Below are 27,968 nucleotides of genomic sequence, written 5' to 3'. Positions count from 1 at the left end.
TGGAAGGAAAGTTATGACCAACCTAGATAGCATATTCAAAAGCAGAGACATTACTTTGCCAACAAAGGTCCATCTAGTCAAGGCTATGGTTTTTCCAGTGGTCATGTATGGATGTGAGAGTTGGACTGCAAAGAAAGCTGAGCACCGAAGAATTGATGCCTTTGAACTCTGGTGTTGGAGAAGACTCTTGAGAGTCCCTTGGACAGCAAGGAGATCCAACCAGTCCATCCTAAAGGAGATCAGTCCTGGGTGTTCATTGGAAGGACTGATGCTGAAGCTGAAACTCCAATACTTTGGCCACCTGATGTGAAGAGCTGACTCATTGGAAAAGACCTTGATGCTGGGAGGGATTGAAGGCAGGAGGAGAAGGGGATGACAGAGGATGAGATGGTTGGATGGCATCACCGACTCAATGGACATGGTTCTGGGTGGACTCCAAGAGCTGGTGATGGACAGGGAGGCCTGCATGCTGCAGTTCATGGGGTTGCAAAGAGTCAGACATGACTGAGCGACTGAACTGAACTGATGAGTATGTGGGATCTTAGTTCCCTAACTGGAGATCTAGCCCGAACCCTGTGCCTTGCAGGGCAGATTCTTAACAACTAGACCCTTAGGGAAGTCCTAAGGGACTGCAGTACACTAGGCCTCACTGTCCATCACCGACTCCTGGAGTTTACTCAAACTCATGTCCATTGGGTCGGTGATGCCATCCAACCATCTCATCCTCTGTCATCCCCTTCTCCTCCTGCCTTCAATCTTTCCCAGCATCAGGGTCTTTTCCAGTGAGTCAGTTCTTCACATCAGGTGGCCAAAATATTGGAGTTTCAGCTTCAGCATCAGTCCTTCTAATGAATATTCAGGATTGATTTCCTTCAGGATGGACTGGTTTGATCTCCTTGCTGTCCAAGGGACTCTCAAGAGTCTTCTCCAACACCACAGTTCAAAAGCATCAATTCTTCGGTGCTCAGCTTTCTTTATAGTCCAACTCTCACATCCATACATGACTACTGGAAAACCATAGCTTTGACTAGACAGACCTTTGTTGGCAAAGTAATGTCCCTGCTATTTAATATGCTGTCTATGTTGGTCATAGCTTTTCTTCCAAGGAGCAAAAGTCTTTTAATTTCATGGCTGCAGTCACCATTGCAGTGATTCTGGAGCCCAAGAAAATGAAGTCTGTCACTGTTTCCCCATCTATTTCCCAGGAAATGATGGGACCAGATGTCATGACCTTTGTTTTCTGAATGTTGAGCTTTAAGCCAACTTTTTCACTCTCCTCTTTCACTTTCATCAAGAGGCTTTTTAGTTCCTCTTCACTTTCTGCCATAAGGGTGGTGTCATCTGCATATCTGAGGTTATTGATATTTCTCCCGGCAATCTTGATTCCAGCCTGTGCTTCCTCTAGCCCAGTGTTTCTCATGATATACTCTGCATATAAGTTAAATAAGCAGGGTGACAATATATAGCCTTGACGTACTCCTTTTCCTAATTGGAACAAGTCTGTTGTTCCATGTCCAGTTCTAACTATTGCTTCCTAACCTGCATATAGATTTCTCAAGAGGCAGGTCAAGTGGTCTGGTATTCCCATCTTTTGAAGAATTTTCCCCAGTTTGTTGTCATCCACACACAGTCAAAGGTTCTGGTGTAGTCAATAAAGCAGAAGTAGATGTTTTTCTGGAACTCTCTTGCTTTTTTGATGATCCAGCAGATGTTGGCAATTTAATCTCTTGTTCCTCTGCCTTTTCTAAATCCAGCTTGAACATCTGGAAGTTCATATTTTGAATATTAACCCCTTATCAGACATATGGTTTGCAAATATAATATTTTGAGAGAAGATGGGAGACTCAGATTGATGCTTTAGTGAGTATTTTCTACTTACAACTTTGTCAAACTAGCCTTATATTGTGGAGAAGGCAATGGCACCCCACTCCAGTACTCTTGCCTAAAAAATCCCATGGACGGAGGAGCCTGGAAGGCTGCAGTGCATGGGGTCGCTAAGAGTCGGACACGACTGAGCAACTTCACTTTCAGTTTTCACTTTCATGCATTGGAGAAGAAATGGCAACCCACTCCAGTGTTCTTGCCTGGAGAATCCCAGGGACAGGGGAGCCTGGTGGGCTGCTGTCTATGGGGTCGCACAGAGTCGGACACGACTGAAGCGACTTAGCAGCAGCAGCAGCAGCCTTATATTGTGGAATAGAATCTGCTTTTTTTTTAGCTCTAGGGGAAGAAGAAACATTTTCTTTTGTTATTTCTGAGCTGCTATTCCCAGTAGTTTTTGAGGCTACACATTGGAATGTCATTAGTTGGCACTGAGACCGGAAGGGGGAGGTGTCTGAGAAGCTCAGCTTTAAACTGTTGCTTCCAATTTATTCTGCAGGCTTTCTGGACATGTGTGCCACTGACAACTAAAGCGTGTTCACCAAGGTGAGCTTCAACACTGTGTAGGCCAGTTACCTCTGCACAGTTATTTTAACCTTTCCAGATTTGGTGGCTTTGGGTTGTGGAATTTTGAGGAGAAAGGTTTTATGGGGAGAGGAGCTGTTTTTGAATATGTGATTTACACATCTTTTCTTTGTAGAATGTTTACAGAAATTATTTGAAACCTGAGCTATCTTAAAATGTAAAAGTAAGAACCCTCTGTTGTTCAAAAATTGGCCAATGCAGAATAGGTTTGCCCCCAGAATCTTCTTCTGAATTTTGTTCAGAGCTCTGTTCCTTTGAATTAGTTAAACCTGGTTTCTGTTTTCGGTTCCTGGTTCCACTTGATTGCTGTTATCTTGGCACTACTCTTTGTTTACCCAAGTTCTGACATTTTTACCCCAGAATTAATTACCCCAGATGGTCTGCTCTGCTGTGTTTTCCAAGCAAACAAAGTGAGCAGGAAATATGAACTTCCTGAGCCAGTTGGCTTCCCGCTTTAATATGAGGCTTTGCCTTTTACAAGCGTGTACATCTTATGTCTAATTTTCTTATTCATAATTAACTATGTATATAATATGTTTTTTATATATATATATACACACACACACATAAGTATATAGGTTGGATCTAATTCTGTTTTCTCTCTTTTCCCTTTTGAAATTGGGTCCCGATATTTTGCCTTCTGCTTCCCCAAGGCTCCTTTGTAGAATCTTCCTGTTCAATTTGAGCTTCTGCATCGTTTCTGTCGAGGAGCTCCTTGCTCAGAATAACTTCTCCACACCTGGAACTTTGGTCTAGGATTTCTTTTCACTTTTAGACACTTCCCTCGTCACGACTAGCAGATGAGGTCTTATTAGCTTTTCTCCTTGGGTTTTGCACAGCCAGGTCATCTAGTGACCAGATGTTTCCCTCTCTCCCCTCCCCCCCCCCCCCATGCCCTCTCAGCACTGAATATACGGTTCTTTAGAGGATGTCACGCCCTCCCTAGGCCTTTCTCCTGGTGCAGTGACAGGAATCCTGGAAATGGCTGCCTTGAATGCAGAGGTCACTAAGATCTTGCCTCAACACTTAACCCAGATCACAAGTAATAACCCACCAGCCTCCCAGTCCTGAAACACTGCCTCTGCTGTGAGTGGAGTGGAGGGAGCCAGTCCTGATGCCTGGAAGCAGCCACCCTTCCTCCTCTCCAGACGCAGGTACTCCCTGTATCAGGAAGAGAACCTCCTGGAAACTGATCAATCTTGGTTTCCCTCTTTATTCTCTCCTCACCCACCCACTTCTCTAGCCTGTCACTTTCATTCATTCATTATACACTTATAAACACCAATTATGTGCCAGGCAGTGTGCTAGATTACCATCAAGTCAGCAGTCATGGTAGAGAGTGCTAAATGCTGAAATAGGGCACAAAGCAAAGGTTTGGTTGTTTTTTTTTTAATATATTATTGTTGTTCAGTTGCTAAGTTGTATCTGACTCTTTGCAGCCCCATGGAATGTAGCACACAGGCTTCCCTCTCCTTCACTATTTCCCTGAGTTTGCTCAAACCCATGTCTATTGTTGGTGATGCTGTCTAACCATCTCATCTTCTACTGTCCCCTTCTCCTTTTGCCTTTAATCTTTCCCACCATCCAGGTCTTTTCCAATAATTTTGTTTATTTACTTTTGGCTGTGCTGGGTCTTTGTTGCTGCACAGGCTTTCCTCTTTGTAGCGAGAGAAGGCCACTCTTTAGTTGCAGTATGCAGGCTTCTCATTGCTGTGTCTTCTCTTGTTGCAGAGCCTGGGCATCTTGGATCAGGGATCAGACCCATGTCTCCTGTGTTGGCAGGCAGATTCTTTAGCACTGAGCCATGGGGGAAGCTAGTTAATTTTATATTTTGATCATACCAGGTGGCATGCAGGATCTTAGCTCCCCAACCAGAAAGCAAACCTGCCTCCCTGCAGTGGAAGTGTGGAGCCTTTGTGGACCACCATCAAAGTCCCAGGAAAAACTTACAATTCTGTAAAAGGAAGCTCAGTGAGGGATCCACACAAAAGTCACTTCAGCTGAATTTTGATGGATTGTTTGCAGTTCAACTGTGAATAGTCTCCATTCTGCCTCAGTTGCATCAGAGGACTTCTAGCAGGGGAAGTAGACTTGGTCAGCTCCTCAGTAGAAAAACCTGGCAGACACTACCTTAAGGTGGTGATCAAATAAACATCCCAATGTTGGTACTGGTACTGGTGCCAGTGCCTCTTGATATGATGCACTGAGAACACAGCAACATTTCTGTGACATTTCTACCAAAAATGTATCACCTGAATGTAATTATGAAGACACATGGGACTAACCCAGATGGAGGGGCATCCTACAAAATAGCTGCTCAGTGTTAGGAAGGCATTGAAAGACCGAGAAACTCTTCCAGTTAAAGTGGGTGAAAGAGACGTGGCGACTGAATATGATGCATGATCCAGGATTTTCTTTTATAGTGGATATCACGGGGGTAATTGGCAAAATCTGAATATTATTTGAAGCTTATGTTATGATATCAGTGTGAATTTCCTGATCTTGAGACTTACACTGTGGTTATGGAAAACAAGGTGTGCTTATGCACCTTGTTTTTAAGACTAGACACTGAAGTATTTGGAGGTAAAGGGGCATCATGTCTGCAACTTAATCTCAAACAGTAGAGGGAAAAAAAGGGTGTGGAGGGGGAGAGAGGGAATGAGGGAGAGAGGTAGGGAGGGAAGAAAGAAGAGATACAAAGCAGATGTAGTAATATCAACATTTGGGGAAATCTGGGTGACGAATATAAAGGAATTCTTTGTACTGTCCTTGCAACTTTTGTACTGTTCTTGCAACTTTTCTGTAAATTTGAAATTATGTCTCCCCCACCCACCAATTTTTTGTCAGAGTCCTACTAAGAGGGCGGACAACTTTGCCTTCCTGTGACCAGTCCCTAGGCCTGGGGACCTATGAACATGAGGATACAGGGCAGTAACTCTTGGGCTTACAGAAGCAGGATTCCATGCAAACAGTCTTTTTTTGTTTGTTTGTTTGACTTGAGTGCGGGATCTTAGTTCCCTGACCAGGGATTGAACCCAGGACCCTGACAGTGAAAGCACCAAGTCCTAACCACTGGACCGCCAGGGAATTCCCTCCATTCACCCACTGATGGACATTTAGGTTGCTTCCAATTTTGGGCAATTATAAATAAAGTTGCTATAATTAAATGCAAGTTTGTGTATGGGCATAAGTTTTCAGTTCATTGGGGTAAATACCTAGGCGTGTAACTGCAGGATCATATGGTAACAGTACATCTAGTTTGCTAAGAAATTTTCAAACTGTCTTCCGAAGTGGTTGCACCATTCTGCCTTCCCACCAACAATGAAGGAGAGTTCCTGTTACTCCACACCACTGCCAACATTTGATACTGTGGAAATTACCATGTGACCCAGAAATTCCACTATTTACATTCCCTAGAAAACTGAAAACATTATGTATGAAAATTTACATATTCATGTTTATAGCAAAATTGTGCATGAGAGCCCAAAGTCCCAAATGTCCATCAGCTTACAAATAGATAAATAAAATATATCATATCCATGCAGTGAAATATTATTCAGCCATAAACCAGAATGAAGTAGTGACATACTTTATAATATGAACAAACCTTGACAGCATTATGCTAAATAGAAGAAGCCAGATGCAGACGGTCACATATTGTATGATTCCATTTAACTGAATTGCCCAGAATAGGGCAATCCATAGGAAGTAGATTAGTAGTTGCCAGGGACTGGGTGGGGAATGCAGAGTGATTTGAGTGGTAAAAATGTTCTGGAATTGAATAGTGGTGATGGTTGCACAACATAAATATACTAAAACTACCAACGTATACACTTTTAAATGGTAAATTTTATGGTATATGGATTTTATCTTTAAAAAAATAATAAAAAGAGACTCATGGAGACTCACTCCTGGGCAGAGATAGGCTGAGTCCTAATCAAGGAGATTTCAACATTTTCCCAGCTGGATTTCAGAACTGCTATGAACCAGTGACTCCTGTGTGCCTCATATCCCTCCTTTTTAAATTATTTATTTATTTATTCTTTTCAGCTGCACATTGCAGCATGTGGGATCTTAGTTCCCCTACCAGGGATCGAACCCTTCCCCCCTGCAGTGGGAGCAAGGAGTCTTAGCCAGTGGACCACCAGGGAAGTCCCTTATGTCCCTCCTTTTTAAACGGTAATGTGTACCATTGTTATCCTTTGACTGTCCCACCCTTGTATCCTGGGTGTGCAGGGGATAATCACTTGTCTCTTTAGCTCACAGGTGTCCAGGAGATGTACTTAGGGAATAACATCCAAAGAGCCTCATCTATTCTTGGACTTGATTTAGGTGGCGTGTTGGTTTCTAGGACTGCCATAACAAAGGACCAAATACTGGGTGGTTTAAACAACAGAGATTTATTTTCTCACACTTCTGGAGACTAGAGCTAAGATCAAGGTATACACAGGTTTGGTTTCTTCTGAGATCTTCCTACTTGGTTTGCTGGTGGTCACCTTCTCTGTGTCTTCATGTGGTCTTTCTTCTATGCATACACAACACTGATGTCTCTATTCCTCGTCTCTTCTTATAAGGATACCAGTCAGTTTGTGTAGGGCCCACCCTATAACCTCATTTTAATTTAATCACCTCTTTAAAGACCCTATCTCCAAGCATAGTCACTTTCTGAGGTACTGAGAATTAAGGCTTTAACACATGAATTTGGGGGGAAACAAAACTCAGTCCATAACAACAGGCAAATGTATTGCAAAATTCTGAACATTCATATTTTCCTGATGCCTCACCAGGTGACCAGGTAACCAGGCGTACCAGAGGGGTCTGGTTGGTTTAGTTCCTGCCGCAAGTTCCTCTTCTGGGCCTCCCCATCTCTGTGACCTAGTGACACTCAAATGCACCAGTAAATCTCTTCACGCCTTTTGCTTGTGGACTCCACCCTGACCCCAATAATGACATTTTCCCCCAGGTCCTCACACTCTCTCTCAGCTGTCCATCTGCTCACTTGAGCCTGTTCCCAGGGTGTTCTTCCCATGTGTCATGCCATGTCCCCCTCTTCTAGGACCTCTAATTTCTTTCTTTTTTTTAATATTTAGGGTTTTGTTGTTGTTGTTGTTGTTGTTGTTTTTCTGCACTGGGTCTTAGTTGCAGCATGTGAGATCTAGTTCCCTGACCCAAGGATTGAACCCAGGCCCCCTGCATTGGGAGCATAGAGTCTTAGCCACTAGACCACCAGAGGATGTCCCATAGGGGCGTCTAATTTCTTTTGCCTCTCAAGTGGCATTGCCACAGCCAAGTTGGAACACGTCTTAAAGACCTCACAAGGGGGACCTAACTCCGTCATTTATAGCACAGCAAGATTCTAAAGTTTCAGCTAATTGATATTGGAATGGGATGAGACTTTGAGGGGCCTTGGGATAGGTAAGCATGTTTTGCTTGTGGGGGGAATGCAAATAATGTACGACCTGAAGGCAGACTCTGGTGACTTTAAAATATACCCACAAATTCTCTCTTTTTTTAATTTGGACACACTGTGTGGCATATGGGATCTTTGTTCCCCAACCAGGGATCTAACCCGTGCCACCTGCAGAGGAAGCATGGAGTCTTAACTACTGGACCACCAAGGAAGTTGCCCCACAAATTCTTGATACTCTTTCCCTCAATAGGTAGATCTTAACTCCCCTCCCCTTGAGTGCGGGGTGAAGCTAGTGACTTGCTTCCAACCAATAGAACTATGATGGAAGTGATGGAGGATTTCTCCCAACACTAGGTCATAAAAGGCACTGGAGCTTCCTCCTCGTTGCTCTCTTCAATGGCTCTCTGTGGGGGTAGCTAGCCCTGAAGCAGCCCTTGTGGGAAGGAACTGAGGCTTCCTGCCAGCAGCCCTACCAGTGAACCATATTAGAAGTGGATCCTCCAGCCCCAGTCAAGCCTTCAGATGACATCAGCAGACTTCAGATGACTCATCCGACATCCTGACTGTCACATCATGAGAGAACCTGAGCAAGAACAATTCAGCTAAGTTGCTCCCAGATTCTTGACCCCACAAACCATGCGAGATAATAAATATTAATTATTTTAAGTGGCTAAATTTGGGGGTAATTTGTTATCCAGCAATAAATAATACACCAGGTCTTTATCAAAAGAGGAAAATTATATAGACTGGAATAGTGGCCCCCATATTTATTTAGGTTACCTGCCTAGCCTCTGTAGGCACTTGAGTGAATGACTCCTACAGAATTACAGAATCACTTTCTTTAATTAGATTTTATCTATTTCTAAGGCAGTGGTCATGACACGCCTACGTTTTGTGTCCCTTCCCTTCCTCAGGATGACTGATTCAATAAATCCTCCCACAAACCCTTGCTAGCTACCCCTGAGAGGAGCATAAGGAGGACCCTGAGTAGGGGTTTGTGGAATGTCTGTTCTGCCCAGTTGTTAGGTTCTTTGTTCAGAATATTTGCTTGAAGCTAGGTTAGAAATTCCACAGCTGCTAGTCAGGTAGGGTAAAGATAGGAATCTTTAAAAAAAAAAAAAGCTCAAATAAAATAGATATCAGGCATATATATTAGATTGAATCATATGAAATTGCATATATATTAGGTTGAATCATATGAAATTGTTGATATTTAACTGCTGAAACAGCGATATGATATGGTTCAATAATAAACACATACATATTTTTAACATATCTAATCCACTCACAATTTGTCCCTGAACTCCTCCAGCTTACTGGCATCAGGGCTCTAGCTGGAGGGATATAACGTGATAATGGATCAGTCATACAAGGCCAGCAAAGGGCAAGATATCCAAATCCCAGTAGTCTCGGCCAGCACTACCTAAACCAGAGGCCACATGTCTTTGTGAGCCTGGGTTTATAGCACGCATGTGTAACTTGTCTTTTGACCACAGGGCCTGATCCTACTGTTTTCCTTTCTTGCTCCATGTCAGTCCTGTTATTACAGAGTGGTGGGCATGGGAGATGGAGTAGAAAGCTGTAACAGCCAGAGAGTCAGGGAGGTGAAGTTAGGGGTGGCGATGGAGGAGTTTCAGGTGGTGGAGGTGGAGGTGGTGGTGGAGGAGCTGGTGAAGGTGGTGGTGGTACAGGTTGAGTTGATGCTGGTGGTACCGAGACACAGGGCTTTTTGAGTTCTCAGTCATCAGAGCTGGACACTACAGGTGGGATTGCTGCTGGGGGCACAACCATACCCTCTATTGTGCTCTCCTTGTTTAACCTGTTTCTTTACCCTTGGGTCATTCTGCTTTTGAACCCTTCACTGTGAGTAAACCATCAAGTTCAATAGTGATATCTCTCCCCTGATGACTCTCCAGCTACTAATAACAAATGTTAGGGCAGAGGTAACAAAGTTGAAAGAAGTTTAGCTCCCAGAGGTGTTTGCCTGCATACAAGTGTGCTTGCTCAGGGGAGAGATGGGCAGGCTTGAGGACCAAAGTGTGCCGAAAGGCCCCTCGGCAGAAAGAACTGGGAAACACACTTGTTCATCTTCCCTTCCTCTGCTTCTTCAAGCTCTTGTCTTGTCTCAACAACTGCTGGACATGAAAAATAAGAGACAATTTATTCTACATCATCTAAGCTGTAGGCAAGGCAGGAACAAGGACGAGGTGTGCAGAGCTGGCCTAAAGTCCTCCCTCTCTAATTCCTTGCAGTGATGAAGACCAACCTACTTCAGTGTTTGGAGAGGGGAAGGATGAGGAGGCAGCGTTAGAGGAATAAACAGGACTTGGAGCCAGAGATGCCATCTTTTGCTCAGGGTCCAGGACTTCCTCCTGGGTGACAGTTGTGCTGGAGGTAACCGGCTCACTTACAGATTCATGTTCGGAGCTGGAACTGCTGCTGCTGCTGGCGGGATGGCTCAGAACCAGACACCAGAAATTTCCATGGTTGAAGTAGCAGAGGACTGCTGGGAAAGGACAAGGAGAAAGGGGAGAGGAAAGTCAGAGATTGGGAGGAACAAGTGGCAAGCAAAGTGAGGCCAAGGGGAAGAAAAGTCCCTAAGAACCTATCCCTGGGGATTGACAGCCCTCTCCCTCCACACTTTCTCTGCCCCGACCCACCTGTGTTCCCTGCTTCCCAGGGTCCTCTGGGTCACTCACCACAGATTACATACAGGATAAACACCAGCCAACCAGTGAAGTAGGTCCAGCAGAGGGGGATTGATAAATTCTTTCTCAACTCGAAGAGCCAGACATTAACAGGGAACAGTATGAGGGTGAAGAAAATGAAGAAAGCTAGGAGACAAAGGGGAGCAAGGGGGTCTTATTTTCACTCGAGAATTCCAAAAGCATTCTTCCTCATCTGCTGAACTACAGTCACAAACCACAACCCCCATCAGCACACACAGAGCACGCGGTCCCAGAGGTTCACGGGAATTGACCTCTTCACCTCCACCCTGCCAGTGACCAGGAATCAATGGAACTCAGTTCTCAGTCAACAACTACTAGTTCTGTTCTCCCACCACCCACAAACCCAAACCCCACTCCCCCAAAAAGGAAGAGGAATAAGTGCCAGGAAGATGTGGGTTAGGAGAAACTAAGGACCTTTTCCAGAGCTAGAGGGCACCTTCACAGAAGCTCATGACAGTCCCAATCCAGCTGAAAAAGGACAATTTCTGAAGACCAGGTATATACGGCAGGTGCAACCAGATGGTGAGGATGATGCCCAGCCCCAAGGCCAGGCAGAAGGTAATCTTGGCCACCCCAAAAGCTGGGTGATTTGTCCACAGCTTAAAACTGTCTAGGGAAAATGAGAAAACAGGATGAACTAAAGATTCACAAAAGACAAAATATAATCAAATGAGCAAATACAAGGAAACAACCAGACAAATGCACATTTGAGATGACAATAATAAAACATCATATTCACTTATTAAATAGGCAAAGATTCTTGATGTGGAGATTGTGTGATAACTCCAACCATATGAAAACAAATGCCTCAAAGGAGAAGCTGGACAGGCAACTTGAACTGCAATTCTCAAAAAAAATACTAATGTCCAATAAAAACATGAAACTCAACAATAAAAATGCAAACTAAATGTGATTTTTTTTGGTCTATCGAATTAGCAAATATCAAAACAAAATTGATCATATCTAGTGTAAGAAAGGATTTAGAGAAAACAGGTGCTTTCACATACCACTGGTAGGATCTCTGATGTGTGATCAGAGATGCTACCCAAATCTAAATTTTTAAGACCCTTTACCCCAGCAATAGATCCTCTTGCAATTTATGTTAAAGAAACAATCCAAGATATGCATCAAAATTTATGTACAGAGATCTCCTTTCCAAAATTATTTATATGTCTAACAAGAGAGCTGTTAAGTTATAAGGTACCTGCACATTACATTATTATGTGTTCATTAAAAACTAGGATATGATAGATCATTGTCTCCAGATAGAATCTAAGGAGGGAACTTGGAAGGTGGAAGGCTCACTTTAATCTGTTGTGTTTTTTGAATTTTCACTGTGTCCGTATATTATGTAATCAATTTTTAACATAGATATTTATAAAATAATTATTTTATGATACAAATAATATGCTTACCACTGAAAACTGGAGTTTACAACACTGAGCATGTAAAATGATTACAACTTTGAAAAATTAAAATATATATTTGTTAAAACAAAAATAAAGCTATATATATATTTATTTGTATTTATTTTATATAGATACACAAAAGACTAGAAGTAAATCCATTACAATGTCAACGGTAATTATATCTGTGTGAAGAAATTTTAGGTGATTTTTATTTTCTTTCTTAAACTTTCTGCATTCTAACAATAATTGTGCAACTTTTTAAATTAAAAAAATAATATATTCATGTATTTAAAGTTAACAGCCATAACTTTAAAAAGCATATGAAAAAATATGTATGTGTATAACTGAATCACTTTGCTATAGAGCAGAAATTAACACAACATTTTAAATCAATTATACTTTGATAAAATAAAATTTAAAAAAATAATAAACAGTCATTGCTGAGAAAGTTACAATGAAACAGCCTCTTCGTACATTGTTAGTGGAAGCATAAATTGTTTTCACACTTTTTGAAAGCAACATGGAAAATTTTTTTTAAAAGCCTTATGATGGTTATACTCTTTGATCCATTAAACCCACTTTAGGAAATCTATTCCAGAGATACTAAACACAGGAAAAACTTCATGATTAGTAAGCTTTGTTGGTCTTTTTTTCTTAAGTATGAAATTGGAAATAAATTTGCCAAGAATAGATAAATAAGACAGTCAAGTCACAATTAATAAATCTATTAAGTTGAATAGTATAGTCTTAATATGGGGTGTTTATTATATCTCATAAATTTTTAAATAATACAAAATAAGTAATAAAAATAATCTAAAATATATGAAATAGTTTATGAACAATGAATATAACTATGTAAAAATTATTCAAAACGTGTTCAATTTTTTTAAAAAAGAAGCCTGGAAAAAAATTGAGTGCTGAATAAACATCCAGTAGTGACTGTCTTTGAGTAACCTATAGAGCAAAAACTCACATAGTTGATTACGTTTTTGAGCCAGATACATCTCAGTTATAATTGTAAACCTGCCATTATTAGGTTGTTATATATGAATCTGATCAGGTGAAAAGAGGTCAAAAATTGGCCCGTCTTGTGGTTCAGCCTAATAGGTTTATGATCTTGAGCAAGGTGACCTGAGTCTCATTTTCCTCATCTGTAATATGAGGATAATTTCCCTAGTGCTTAGAGTTGATAGGGGATTAACTTAAGCAAATAGAATAACGTTGCAAATAATGATAGCTTTTGTTGCCCCATATTTGTTGGAATAAGGATGTTTTACTTTCATGGTGGGGCTTCCCTGGTGATTCAGTGGTAAAGAACCTGCCTGCTAATGCAGGAGACTGCCTGCAATGAAGGAGACACAGGTCTGGGAATCCCTAGGCTGGGAAGATCCCCTAGAGACAGAAATGGCAGCCCCTGTCCCCCACCCCACCCAGTATTCTTGCCTGGAAAATCCCTTGGACTGAGAAGCCTGGAGGGTTACAGTTCATGGGGGTCTCAAGAGCTAATCAAAACTTAGCAACTAAAGCACCACCACTTTCATAATGAAAGTAAATAATGGCTGTGTAACTTTTGACTCATTGGAAAAGACTCTGATGCTGGGAGGGATTGTGGGCAGGAGGAGAAGGGGGCGACAGAGGATGAGATGGCTGGATGGCATCACTGACTCGATGGACGTGGGTCTGAGTGAACTCCGGGAGTTGGTGATGGACAGGGAGGCCTGGCATGCTGCGATTCATGGGGTTGCAAAGAGTCGGACATGACTGAGTGACTGAACTGAACTGAACTGAACTGAACTGAACTGAACTTTTTTTCTTAATGTGGAGATTTTTTTTTTTTTTTTGAAGCTTTTATTGAATTTGTTACAGTATTGCTTCAGTTTTCTGTTTTGTTTTTTTGGCTGCCAGGCATATGGGATCTTAGCTCCCATTGACCAGGGATGGAACTTGCACCCCTGCACTGCAAGGTGAAGGCTTAACCACTGGTCTGCCAGGGAAGTTGTCTATGGCTGTGTTACTTAAAAAAAAAAAAAAGTCAATAAGGTCAAGAAGTGAAATTCAGGGGTTAAAAAAAAGTTCTGGTTTTCCACAAATGTTGAGAAAGGAGACCCAAACCTGGGAGGTGAGGGAATAGCAGAGGTGAAATTAACAAGAATAGGAAATGGAGTAGCTGCAAGAATTCTGGGAAGGAGGAAGGAGCAAGGTAACCAGAGATGGAAACACAGAGCTGGCCCAGAAGAGCAAAAGCCTGCATTCTGAGGACTCCTCAAGCTCTGGGTCCAAAAGCCTTGAGGAAGGAGATTCCCAACCCCCTAGGGCTCTTCTCCCAGGATAATAGTGAACTGTGTCATTAATGAGTGATTCACAAACCCCCAGAATCCAAGTCCCTCACAACATTTCTGTAAAGACAGACTTGGCTGTGAGCTGTCCCATTGGGGCAGGAGAAGTGGTTTGCCCAACTGAGGAGGAACAATGATCCCTGGGGGGTCTCAGGGCCAGTAGAACCATCGTACTGGTCAAAAAAAGTGGGGCTGACTAGAGGGAAGGGCCAAGAATACTGGGGTACAGAGGTCAAGGCCAAGGCAAGCTGGAGTCCTTGGGGTGGGATGAGAGAGTAAGGGTCTCACCTTTCCCATTCTGAGTTGGAACAGCTCTTGGATTTGTAGATATGCAGGAGCCCCAGGGACATTATGTGAACTGATGTGTAGATTTTGGTGGTGACGTTCATGGGCCAGTGCTGGTAGAAACGGATCCTCTCGAAGCACAGCCATTTCTTGGAGAAGACCATGACCACCAGCAGGATGAAGGCGAGCAGGCTGAGCTCTGAGGCCAACACCTGCGTTATCCAGCGGGAGCTGTGTGTAATCCTGTCCTGCAGGAGCAGCGGAGAAACCCTGTGGAGCTTCAGGCCGTGGCCCTTAATCACTGACCAGTTACTGTCATGGGTGGAGACACAGTTCTGCACCCCTTCCTCTTGTCCTGGGCTCACTGCCACCCCATCCTGCTTTCCAGCCCTCTCAGCCCTTTCCAGGCTTCTGATGTTCATCACTTTCTCCTCTTGACCCAGGGAATTCATCCCTAATGTTCCCTGTCGCCATGTTGAGTACTCCCTGACTCCGCTTCTATCCTCCACCCCATCTCCCCCTTCCCTTGCCAGTGTCAGTTGTCCTTCATCATTTAAATATTTTCATCAGGCAGAGCAGTGGCCACCACAGCACCTGGCGTCTGGAAAAGAACAGCCCATTCAGCAGGAGAGGGCCCCTAACTGCCATGGAATATTCCTTTGTGGAGGGAGGCGGGGGGGGGCATCAACTGGCAGAAGGGGCTCACATCTTCAGCTCAAACTCTTTCTGGAAACCTTGCTCCTCTGGGGCCTCAACTCAGAACTGTGCGTGTGATGCCTCCTTCCTCTAAGAGCCCTGGCTGCTGAGGGTCTCCTTTGCTTTTCCCACATCCTCTGCCCTAACCCCACCCCCAAGTACTCACGGATGGAACAGGAGAAGGGGAGGAGCTTATCCCCAGGGAGATGGTTGGATATGCCTCCCACAGGTGCCACCAACCTTCCCCCTACTTCCCCCACCTCTACTCACTTCTGGTCCACAGTTCCCACCCCTTCCCCTCTTTTTACTTTTTCCCTTTTATTTTTTTTTTCCTCAGTACCAGAGGGGAAAGACACAGGACCAGGAGGGGACATGAGAGTGTCATACAGTCTGAGATTTTCCTAAGCTGCCTTTTGATCTATAGGAAAATAAATCTGAGTCACCCGAGGCAGCCTGATCACTGTGGCTTCCAGACCTCAGTTAGCCCCTGGAATTCTTGTGAGGAACAAGCCTTTTAAATTCAGGCTGTGAGTCTGCATCCCACCAGAGTTGATTCACTTTGTGAAGAGAGTGATACACATGGTTAAGAACAAAGGCTTTCGATCCAGCAACACAAGAGATGAATTAGGGGTCTTCCTCTTAATGGCCTTATGAACCTGGAAGACATATAGCTTCTTTGTGTCTTAGTTTACTCATCTGTAACATGGGACAATACTTGTCTAGGTTTGGTTTGAGTATTGAATGAGATAATGAACAAAAAGCAATCTTTTGTTCATAGTAAATTCCCAGAAAATGGAGATATTATTTTTAAATATTTATCTATTGTATTTATTTATTTGGCTGTTCCTGGCCTTAGCTGCAGCATGTGAGATCAAGTTCCCTGACCAGGGACTGAACCCTGGCCCCCTGCATTGGGAGCACAGAGTCTTAGCATCTGGATCACCAGGGAAGGCCCAAGCAGTGTCATTATTGATATTGTTTTCATTGTTTTGCACTCTCACCAGCAAGCAAAGAAGAAAGAGCAAAAACACAGAGGTGTTTAGCAGGCATCCTTGCTGACGGGTGACTGCAAATGATGGAATGGAACTGAAATTAATTTAAGCCAAAGGGTAGTTAATTATAGATCAAGAGATCATGTGCACAGCTGGAACTCAGAATAATTAGAATCATGAATTCAAATCCTGTGAGGACTCTTCCTCTGTGTCTTAATCCACTCGGTCAGCTATAACAACATACCATAGAGTTGTTCAGTCGCTTAGTCGTGTCCGACTCTTTGCAACCCTGTGGACTGCAGCACACCAGGCTTCATAGACTGTAGAATTTATAAACAACAGAAACTTATTTCTCATAGTTTTGGAGGCTGGAAGTCCAAGATCATGGTGCCATACAACCATAACTGGCATATTTGGGTGATAGCCCAATTCCAGGTCACAGACTTCTTGCTGTGTCCTCAGGTGAAGGGATCCCTGTGTGGGGTCTCTTTTATAAGGACGTTACTCCTATTCATGAAACTGGAGCCTCCCACCTCCTCAAACCTTCACCTTGTGGGTTACTTTCCCAACATAGAAATTTGAGGAACACAAATATTCAGATCACAGAACTTGGACTCTGGTCTTGCTCCTCCTTGAGCATCTTTTTTTAAAAAAATGTATTTATTTATTTTATTAATGCATTTATTCCTTTTGGTTGTGCTGGGTCTTCACTGCTGCTCCAGGGCTTTCTCTAGTTGTGGTGAGCGGGGATGTCTCGTTGCAGTGGCTCGTCTTAGACACACAGATGCATCAGCAGTTGTGGCACATGGGCTTAGCTCCTCTGCAGTACATGGAATCTTCCTGAACCAGGGATCAAACCTGTGTTCCCTCTACTGGCAGGCGGATTCTTATCCACTCTGCCACCAGGGAAGTCCCTCCCTGAGTATCTTTTTCTTTCTCTGGAAACCACCCTCCTCCTTTTCTCTCATCCACATGGTGAGAAACGTGGCCCTTACACCCAGCACAGTCCATCTTACACCTTTAGCCACCAGAGCAAAGATTACTCCATTCTAATCCCAAATATTCTCTGGCCCTACCAAGGATGAGTGCCATCCCATTAACCATGGTCAGTTCAGTTCAGTTCAGTTCAGTTCAGTCGCTCAGTCATATCCGACTCTTTGTGACTCCATGAATCACAGCATGACAGTCCTCCCTGTCCATCACCAACTCCCGGAGTTCACTCAGACTCACGTCCATCAAGTCAGTGATGCCATCTAGCCATCTCATCTTCTGTCATCCCCTTCTCCTCCTGCCCCCAATCCCTCCTAGCATCAGGGTCTTTTCCAATGAGCCAACTCTTTCCATGAGGTGGCCAAAGTATTGGAGTTCAGCTTTAGCATCAGTCCTTCCAATGAACACCCGGGATCGACCTTCTTTAGGATGGACTGGTTGGATCTCCTTGCTGTCCAAGGGACTCTCAAGAGTCTTCTCCAACACCACAGTTCAAAAGCATCAATTCTTCAGCGCTCAGCTTTCTTCACAGTCCAAATCTCACATCCATACATGACCACTGGAAAAACCATAGCCTTGGCTAGATGGACCTTTGTTGGCAAAGTAATGTCTCTGCTTTTGAATATGCTGTCTAAGATGGTCATAACTTTCCTTCCAAGGAGTAACCGTCTTTTAATTTCATGGCTGCAATCACTATCTGCAGTGATTTTGGAGCCCCCAAAAAATAAAGTCTGCCACTGTTTCCACTGTTTCCCCATCTATTTCCCATGAAGTGATGGGACCCGATGCCATGATCTTCGTTTTCTGAATGTTGAGCTATAAGCCAACTTTCTCACTCTACTCTTTCACTTTCATTAAGAGGCTTTTTAGTTCCTCTTCACTTTCTGCCATAAGAGTGATGTCATCTGCATATCTGAGGTTATTGATATTTCTCCCAGCAATCTTGATTCCAGCTTGTGCTTCCTCCAGCCCAGCGTTTCTCATGACGTACTCTGCATATAAGTTAAATAAGCAGGGTGACAATATATTGCCTTGATGTACTCCTTTTCCTAATTGGAACCAGTCTGTTATTCCATGTCCAGTTCTAACTGCTGCCTCCTGACCTGCATACAGATTTCTCAAGAGGCAGGTCAGGTGGTCTGGTATGCCCATCCCTTTCAGAATTTTCCAGTTTATTGTGATCCACACAGTCAAAAGCTTGGCATAGTCAATAAAGCAGAAATAGATGTTTTTCTGGAACTCTCTTGCTTTTTTGATGATCCAGCAGATGTTGGCAATTTGATCTCTGGTTCCTCTTCCTTTTCTAAAACCAGCTTGAACATCTGGAAGTTCACAGTTCACGTATTGCTGAAGCCTGGCTTGGAGAATTTTGAGCATTACTTTACTAGTGTGTGAGATGAGTCCAATTGTGTGGTATTTTGAGCATTCTTTGGCATTGCCCTTCTTTGGGATTGGAATGAAAACTGACCTTTTCCAGTCCTGTGGCCACTGCTGAGTTTTCCAAATTTGCTGGCATATTGAGTGCAGCACTTTTACAGCATCATCTTTCAGGATTTGAAATAGCTCAACTGGAGTTCCATCACCTCCACTAGCTTTGTTCGTAGTGATGCTTTCTAAGGCCCACTTGACTTCACATTCCAGGATGTCTGGCTCTAGGTGAGTGATCACACCATCATGACTATCTGGGTTGTGAAGATCTTTTTTGTACAGTTCTTCTGTGTATTCTTGCCGCCTCTTCTTAATATCTTCTGTTTCTGTTAGAGCCCTACCATTCCTGTCCTTTATCGAGCCCATCTTTGCATGAAATGTTCCCTTGATGTTTCTAATTTTCTTGAAGAGATCTCTAGTCTTTCCCATTCTGTTGTTTTCCTCTATTTCTTTGCATTGATTGCTGAGGAAGGCTTTCTTATCTCTCCTTGCTATTCTTTGGAACTCTGCATTCAGATGCTTATATCTTTCCTTTTCTCCTTTGTTTTTTGCTTCTCTTCTTTTCACAGCTATTTGTAAGTCCTCCTCAGACAGCCATTTTGCTTTCTTGCATTTCTTTTCATGGGGATGGTCTTGATTCCTGTCTCCTATACAATGTCACGAACCTCCGTCCATAGTTCATCAGGCACTCTATCTATCAGATCTAGTCCCTTAAATCTATTTCTCACTTCCACTGTATAATCATAAAGGATTTGATTTAGGTCATACCTGAATGGTCTAGTGGTTTCCCCTCCTTTCTTCAATTTCAGTCTGAAGTTGGCAATAAGGAGCTCATGATCTGAGCCACAGTTAGCTCCCAGTCTTGTATTTGCCGACTCTATAGAGCTTCTCCATCTTTGGCCATAAAGAATATAATCAGTCTGATTTCGGTGTTGACCATCTGGTGATGTGCATGTGTAGAGTCTTCTCTTGTGTTGTTGGAAGAGGGTGTTTGCTACAACCAGTGCGTTCTCTTGGCAAAACTCTATTAGCCTTTGCCCTGCTTCATTCCGTACTCCAAGGCCAAATTTGCTTGTTACTCCAGGTGTTTCTTGACTTTCTACTTTTGCATTCCAGTCCCTTATAATGAAAAGGACATCTTTTTGGAGTGTTAGTTCTAAAAGGTCTTGTAGATCTTCATAGAACCGTTCAACTTCAGCTTCTTCAGCATTACTGGTTGGGGCATAGGCTTGGATTACTGTGATATTGTCCAAGGTAAGGAGCAGCGGCTACACTTTGCTGGAGCAGCCGTGAAGAGATACCCTACGTCCAAGGTAAGAGAAACCCAAGTAAGACAGTAGGTGTTGTGAGAGGGCATCAGAGGGCAGACACACTGAAACCATAATCACAGAAAACTAGTCAACCTAATCACACTAGGACCACAGCCTTGTCTAACTCAGTGAAACTAAGCCATGCCAGTGGGGCCACCCAAAATGGGCGGGTCATGGTGGAGAGGTCTGACAGAATGTGGTCCACTGGAGAAGGGAATGGCAAACCACTTCAGTATTCTTGCTTTGAGAACCCTATGAACAGTATGAAAAGGCAAAATGACAGGATACTGAAAGAGGAACTCCCCAGGTCGGTAGGTGCCCAATATGCTACTGGAAATCAGTGGAGAAATAACTCCAGAAAGAATGAAGGGATGGAGCCAAAGCAAAAACAATACCCAGCTGTGGTGATAGAAGCAAGGTCCGATGCTGTAAATAGCAATATTGCATAGGAACCTGGAATGTCAGGTCCATGAATCAAGGCAAACTGGAAGTGGTCAAACAGGAGATGACAAGAGTGAATGTCGACATTCTAGGAATCAGCAAACTAAAATGAACTGGAATGGGTGAATTTAACTCAGATGATCTTTATATCTACTACTGTGGACAGGAATCCCTTAGAACAAATGGAGTAGCCATCATGGTCAACAAGAGAGTCCGAAATGCAGTACTTGGATGCAATTTCAAAACGACAGAATGATCTCTGTTTGTTTCCAAGGCAAACCATTCAATGTCACAGTAATCCAAGCCTATGCCCCAACCAGTAACCACAGTCAGTATCACCCAAGTCTGAAGGCTGACCTGCAAACTAATGACAGATAGGGAGTTGGTGGGCAAATTCCCTAGCTTCCTCAGTTACAGGCAGGAATAACTGTGAAGTGTGTTCTATGCCAGGAGGGACCAGTGTTGTGGGAAGGGGCCGGCTCTACTAGGAATGAGAAATCATATGCAGCACAATACAATATGGAAGAATCTAGACAATACAATGTTTCCTGAGAACTATAGCTCCCAGAAAATTATGCCACAGATATGATACCATTTATATAGAGATTATAAATAAGCACAACTAAGCAAAACATTGTTGAAACATACATTCTATTATGATTGCATGGCATGTTTTAAAAAGCAGTGGAATGATAAACACAAAATGTAGAATAGTGGCTATTTCTCAGGGGGGGGCAGGGAAATGGGACAGAGAGAGTTACACTGGTACATACACCAGTAGGCAATAGGTTATTGGTTCCTGAGTTGGGTGATTCATTACATTAGAATCATTTGACCAAGTGCCAAAGAATTGATGCTTTCAAACTGTAGTGTTAGAGAAGACTCTTGAGAGTCCCTTGCACTGTAAGGAGATCAAATCAGTCAATCCTAAAAGAAATCAACCTTGAATATTCACTGGAAGGATTGATGCTAAAGCTGAAGCTCCAACACTTTGGCCACCTGGTGTGACGAGCCAACTCATTGGAAAAGACTCTGATGCTGAGAAAGATTGAAGGCAGGAGAAGAAGGGGACGACAGAGGATGAGATGATTGGATGGCATCACCGATTCAATGGACATGAATTTGAGCACACTCTGGGAGTTAGTGAGGGACAGGGAAGCCGACATGCTGCAGTCCATGAGGTCGTACAGTCAGACACGACTTAATAACAACAAATAACTGTGAATGTATATTTCATAGAAACTTGTGAAGGTATCAAATACAGTTTTTCAAAAGGTAATTAAAAATAGTCCAACACAATTTCCTCAAGAAAGGAAATGTAATCTTAGTGATTACTAGCTCTGCAATGAAAGATATTAATACAGTCACAATATATAAGGTAAACACTGTTTATTGAGTTTCAATTTTAGAATCAACAGATGGACAAAGCACGGAAGACTCAACCACAGCTATGAAAGTAAACATAGCTGTTATCAGCCTTGATGTTGCCAGAATAAAAGCCTAGAAGAGATAAACTAGAAGACAGAAGGAAGAGAAAGAGCCGAAGGGAAGGGTGAGGGGTCTGACAAGAGAGTCTCCATGTACGGTTGCAGGATGGGCACTGCACAAGAGCGCATGGCACAGAGGGGAGGAACTGAACTCTAGTCTTCTGCTCCATTGTCCATACCCCACCAAGGGGTCCCCAGTGGCCTGGAGGAAGATGCACTTTGTTCTATATCTACATAAAAGTGCTGCTCCCTGCCAAGCCAACTAACCCTACATCTGTTCAGAAGGGCCGCCTGTTAACCACAAGGTTGAAGGCACAAAGGGCCCTTGTGGGCTAGCAGCAGCACTGACCGATTATCTTGTAAGATTTTGTATCAGTGTGAGTTCTTCAGTTACAAGCACAAACCCAGACTGACTAAGCTAGGCAAAAAGGAGTATATTGGGTGATAATGAGAACGCACAGACTCAAAAAGAAAGCAGAAAATCCAGGCCTAGAACTAAACAGAGACCAGGGGAGCATGGACAAATCATTACCAAGAGCTGGTCTCTCAGGACTTGCCTGGTGGTCCAGTGGTTAAGACTCCACAGTCCCAAAGCAGGAGGCACAGATTTGATCCTTGATTGGGGAACCAAGATGCCATATCCGTGCATGACCAAGGACACAAAATAAATAAATAAAAATTAAAGTTTCTTTAAAAATAAAAAAGAACTGGTCTCTCTACCCACCATTGTCCCCCAGATCCTCCTGAACCTTCATCCTTCTCTATGTCTAGGTAGGATTCCAAATCCCAAGCATCTGACTGGCTCGGATGCCTTGATTGACAGCCCATGAACTACATGGGTGTGGGAAGGGATCACTGTCCCAAAAGAAAGAAGCTGAGCAGTCGACTAGTAATGATCACGTGCTCACACAAGTACAGAGTGGCAGCTGGAATGGAGTGTGAGACTGGGAGATTTCTGAAAAGGAAGGAGTCCCACTGTTGCATTAGTAAGGGCAGGTGCTTACCCATGCTTCTAGGACAGTAGCCCCTGGAGAATACGGACTTGGGCTTAGAACATGGACTCAAGAACACAAGCTTATTGGTCACTCCTTGACTGTCCACGTGGATGTGCTTTGCTGCCTATGTGACACTCAGAAATAGTCCCGTCCCAGGCCAGCTCACCCCAATAGAAACTCTAGCATGAATCTCCTCCTTGATGAGCTCCCAGACCCCTGGCCTTGCTAGGATATCTCTGTGGCCAGAATCCACGTGCTGCAAGGTCCCTCCCTTTTGTCTCTAGGAAACATGCATTCTTCCTTCATGTGGGCCTGTCGAAGGTGATGTTCCTCAAACTCTAATGTGTGTACTCCTGGTCTGGGCATCTCATTAAAATGCAGATCCCACACTTTGGACGAGCCCCCGGGTGGTGCCGATGCTGCCTTTCTAAGAATAGCACACTGAATAAAGAACTAGACTCCAGAAGATCTAGGTTGCTAGATCCACTCTCCTCCCCAGAGGTCCTTTGACCTTTAGGCTTTGGGCACATGGGAAAATGATGGGCAGACAGGTTTCCTTGTGTGTATCCTGCTTGCTTGGTTCTGCCTCTGTGGGACATTCCATTGCCTTCTATATACCAACTAAACAGAAGTAAGAAGAAAAAAGGCTGCTTAAAGCAAGAAGTGAAGTGACTGCAAAGAAAAGAATTTCTGCTCCTGGAAGAACGCAGTTTAGAAGAATGAAAAGACAAGCCACAGACTAAGGGGAAATATTTTCAAATCATATATTTGATAAAGGACTTATATCGAGAATATACAAAGAACTCTCCAAACACAATAATAAGAAAACAAACTACTCAGTTTGTAAAAGGCCTAAAGTTTTGAACAGACACTTTACCAAAGAAGATATACAAATAAGCACATGAAAAGATATTCAGCATCATTAGTCATTAGGGAAAGGCAGATTAAAAGCCGCGAGATACCACTACATACCTCATAGACTGTCACACAAAACAAAACAACAAAACTGATGATGCCAGTTAGTGGCCAAGACACAGAGCAGGATACCAGCCATAGCACTCATCCTTTGCTGGTGGGGATGCAAAGTGTACAGACACTTTGGAAAACAGATGGCCAGTTTCCAATAAAGTTAAATTAAACACTTAACATTCTTATCGTTGTTGTTGTTCAGTCCCCCAGGCGTGTCCGACTCTTTGCGATCCCATGGGCTGCAGCACACCAGGCCTCCCTGTCCCTCATCATCTTCTGGAGCTCGCCCAGGTTCATGCTCATTGCATTGGTGATGCCGTCCAGTCATCTCATCCTGATGCCCTCTTCTCCTTCTGCCCTCGATCTTTCCTAGCATCAGGGAATTTTTCAATGAGTCCTCTTTTCGCATCAGATGACGAAAATACTAGAGCTTCAGCTTCAGCATTATAGTCTTTCCAGTGAATATTCCAGGTTGATCTCCTTGCTATCCAAGGTACTTTCAGGAGTCTTCTCCAGCACCTCAGTTCAAAGGCTTCAATGCTTTGATATTCTGTCTTCTTTACGGTCCAGCTCTCACAATTATACATGGCCACTGGGAAGACCATAGCCTTGACTATACGGACCTTTGTTGGCAGAGATATGACCTAGTAATTCCATCCCTAGGTATGCACCCAAGTAAAATGAAATCTACATGCATCCAAAAACCTATACGGGATGGAGTTCTCTGGCGGCCTAGTGGTTAGGATTTGGCACTCTCATTGTTGTGGCCTAGGTTCAAGTCCCTCAGGGAACTGAGATCCCGCAAGCTGCATGGTGTCAGTCAGTCAGTTCAGTCGCTCAGTTGTATCCACAAATAAAAGAAAAAAACAAACACAATGCCTGTGCAAGAATACTTAACAGTGACTTTATTTGTAATCATTTAAAACTGGAAACAGAAACTTCCCTGATGGTTAAGATTCCATGCTTCCAACACCGGGGATATGGGTTCAATCCCTGCTCCCAGAACTATCAATAAGATCCCACAAGACTACATGGCACAAAAAAAAAAAAAAAAAAAAAAAAACAAGCTGGAAACAACCCAAACAGCTTCACTTTAGGGAATGAGTAAACAATTGCTGTGCATCCATGCAATGGACTCTTGCTGCTGCTACTGCTAAGTCACTTCAGTCGTGTCTGACTCTGTGTGATCCCATAGACGGTGGCCCACCAGGCTCCCCCATCCCTGGGATTCTCCAGGCAAGAACACTGGAGTGGGTTGCCATTTCCTTCTCTTATTCGACAATAAAAAGAAAAGTGTTGACACAACAATGTGAACAAAAAGCGTTATGCTAAATGAGAAAAGCCACACTTGAAAGGCTACCTACTGTATAAGTCCATCTATAAGACATTATAGAAAAGACAAAACTGTAGGGACAGAAAACAAACAAGGGGTTGCCAGAGGCTGGGATGGGATAAGGGGTTCAGCACAAAGGGGCACAAATGAACTTAAGGCGGCAATGAAACTCTTGTATCTTGATTGCAGTAGTGATTACATGACTATATGTGTTCTTAGTCGTGTCCAGGACTCTGCAACCCCATGGACTGTATAGCCCATCAGGCTCCTCTATCCATGGGGATTCTCAAGGCAAGAACAGGGGAGTGGGTTGCCATGGCCTCCTCCAGAGGCTCTTCCCAAACTAGGGATTGAACCCAGGTCTCCTTCATTGCAGGTGGATTCTTTACTGCCTGAGCCACCATGGAAACCCAAGAATACTGGAGTGGGTAGCCTATCCCTTTCCCAGGGAATTTTCCTGATCCAGGAATTGAACCAGAGTCTCCTGCCTTGCAGGTGGATTCTTTACCAGCTGAGCTACCAGGAAAGAGGGTGGATATTGCTGCATGTGAATTACACCTTTTTTTCCAAGTGAAAAGAATTACATTTTTAAAATAGCACTCCATCGGGCTTCCCTGGTGGCTCAGGGGTAAAGAATCCGCCTACCCGTGCAGGAGACACAGGTTCTATCCCTGATCCAGGAAGATCCATGAAGACCCCCACATGCCATGGAGCAACTAAGCCCATGCGCCACAGCTACTGAGTACACCCTAGAGAGTAGCTCCAGCTCTCCACACCTAGAGAAGAGCCCGCACAGCAGCAAAGACCCAGCACAGCCATAAATAAATAAATAAAAACATAGCGCCCCATCAACCTCATAGACTCAGCACATTTTTTAAGGATTTTATCAGGCATCGTCCAATGTATAGCATGTTGCCTTCATCAAGCGTCCCTGGTGACTACTGGAAACTGTGACTACTAGAACCTCAGCTCAGCCTGTGGAATGGCTGTGGGGAAAAGCAGGCTCCTCTCACTCACTTGCTGCTCAAGGTCATGATTGCAGCTCACCTGCAGTGATGAAACAGTGGCCACGACTATGTTGACCCAGAGCCCATAGAAAGGCCAGCACAGAGGGAGGTCAGTGCCCAGTCCTACCTGTATTGTCATTGACTCCCCAAATATGGGTGCCACAAATATGAGGAGCAGAGCTGTGAGTAGAGAGAACACATACTGACTACCCCCACCAGAGGCCCGGCTTCCCCAATCTGTCCCCTGAGTCACTTCTTCCAGGTCTGAGATATACGTGCACTTTTCCTTGTTGTTTGCTCACCCAGTCATGTCCGACTCTTTGCGACCCCATGGACTGCAGCATGCCAGGCCTCCCTGTCCCTCACCATCTCCCGAAGTTTGCCCAAGTGCATGTCTATTGCTTCGGTGATGCCATCCAGCTATCTCATTTTCTGACTCCCTCTTCTCCTCCGCCCTCAATCTTTCCCAGAATCAGAGACTTTCCCATGAGTCAGCTGTTCACATCAGATGACCAAAATACTGGAGTTTCAGCTTCAGCATCAGTCTTCCTAACAAGTAGGAAGGCTTTTCCTAAGCCTGTGAAAATGTTTGTTTCTTCTACCTCCCCAGATGATAGAATATGAAGGAATGGGGTAATGGCAGCTCCAGGATGCCCCTAGCCAGGCAGTAAGCCTCTCTACCACCTGGGTGTTTGTAGATATGACCCCCACCACCATGCCTGGAATGCCAGTCAGGGCAGCACTGAAAGAGACTTCTCCTCCCATGGGCCTTCCTACAGGAAACTGCAGAAGGCAATCCAGAGGGGCAAAAAGTGGGGGAGAGAGGACAACACAAAACAGAGAGGGTGATGGACACCAGAAGAAGGCTGTATGTAGCTAAGGCAGAGAGGTGGACACCTGGCAGAAGGTGCTCAGGAGAGGGAGGGAGAGAATGTACGAGAGCCAAGTCACTTACTACCACCTGGACCACCTCTACCCACTACACTATTCCATCTCCTCTGTCTTTGTTGCCTGGGCCCCATTCCTTCTCCCATGAAGTCCTCATTCTCTCACATCTGCTTCTTTGCTGTATTGCTGTGCTTTCTGCCTCTTGGTCTCCTCCAACAGATGCAAAATGCAGACCTCTCCAGGATTGTGCATACACACACACACACTCAGGTCACCCCAAAATGGAAAGGGACTCTTGAGATAACAGGAACAGGACAGTCCCCTCCCGTCCTGTCTTTTCAGTCTCTTTGGAACATGTGGTTATATATTCGTGCTTTCATGTCCCCCAATTTATTCATTTGGCTGTGCCAGGTCTTAGTTATGGCATTTGGAGGAGGAAACGGTAACCCTCTCCAGTAATCTTGTTTACGAAATCCCATGGACAGAGGAGCCTAGCAGGCTAAAGTCCAAAGAGCCACAAAGAGTCGGACAGGACTGAGTGACTGAGTACACAGCACGCTGGGATCTCTAGTTGCGGCATGTAGGATCTAGTTCCCTGATCAGAGATCAAACCCAAAGCCCCTTGCATTGGGAGCTCCAGGTCTTAGCCATAATACAATTCCCCAAACAACTCTTAACTGGTCTCCATCTTTCCACTGTCCCAATATCAAAACCTCTGGCTTGGAGCCTGGAGGTTTCCTTAAATGGCAGGACTCGGGAAGGGACTGAGGATTTGGGAGGGAACATATATGTGCAGC

At 43.9% G+C, this 27,968-nt stretch overlaps 1 protein-coding gene and 1 long non-coding RNA gene across 2 annotated transcripts; one reads left to right on the top strand and one right to left on the bottom strand.

Moving 5' to 3' along the window:
* Positions 2,344-8,542, top strand: LOC108638273. The gene is made up of 2 exons (XR_001919705.1): positions 2,344-2,427; positions 8,231-8,542. It is a non-coding gene; the product is annotated as an uncharacterized LOC108638273 (long non-coding RNA).
* Positions 9,564-15,087, bottom strand: ODF4 (outer dense fiber of sperm tails 4). The gene is made up of 4 exons (XM_013971973.2): positions 14,639-15,087; positions 11,042-11,211; positions 10,576-10,710; positions 9,564-10,382 (listed from the first exon to the last, which is right to left on the bottom strand). The coding sequence occupies exons 1-4, from the start codon at positions 15,085-15,087 to the stop codon at positions 10,099-10,101; spliced, it is 1,038 nt and encodes a 345-aa protein (XP_013827427.1). The 3' UTR covers positions 9,564-10,098.

This window comes from Capra hircus, chromosome 19 (genome assembly GCF_001704415.2).
Source record: "Capra hircus breed San Clemente chromosome 19, ASM170441v1, whole genome shotgun sequence".
NCBI lineage: Eukaryota > Metazoa > Chordata > Mammalia > Artiodactyla > Bovidae > Capra > Capra hircus.
This window is presented reverse-complemented; position numbering and strand designations above follow the sequence as displayed.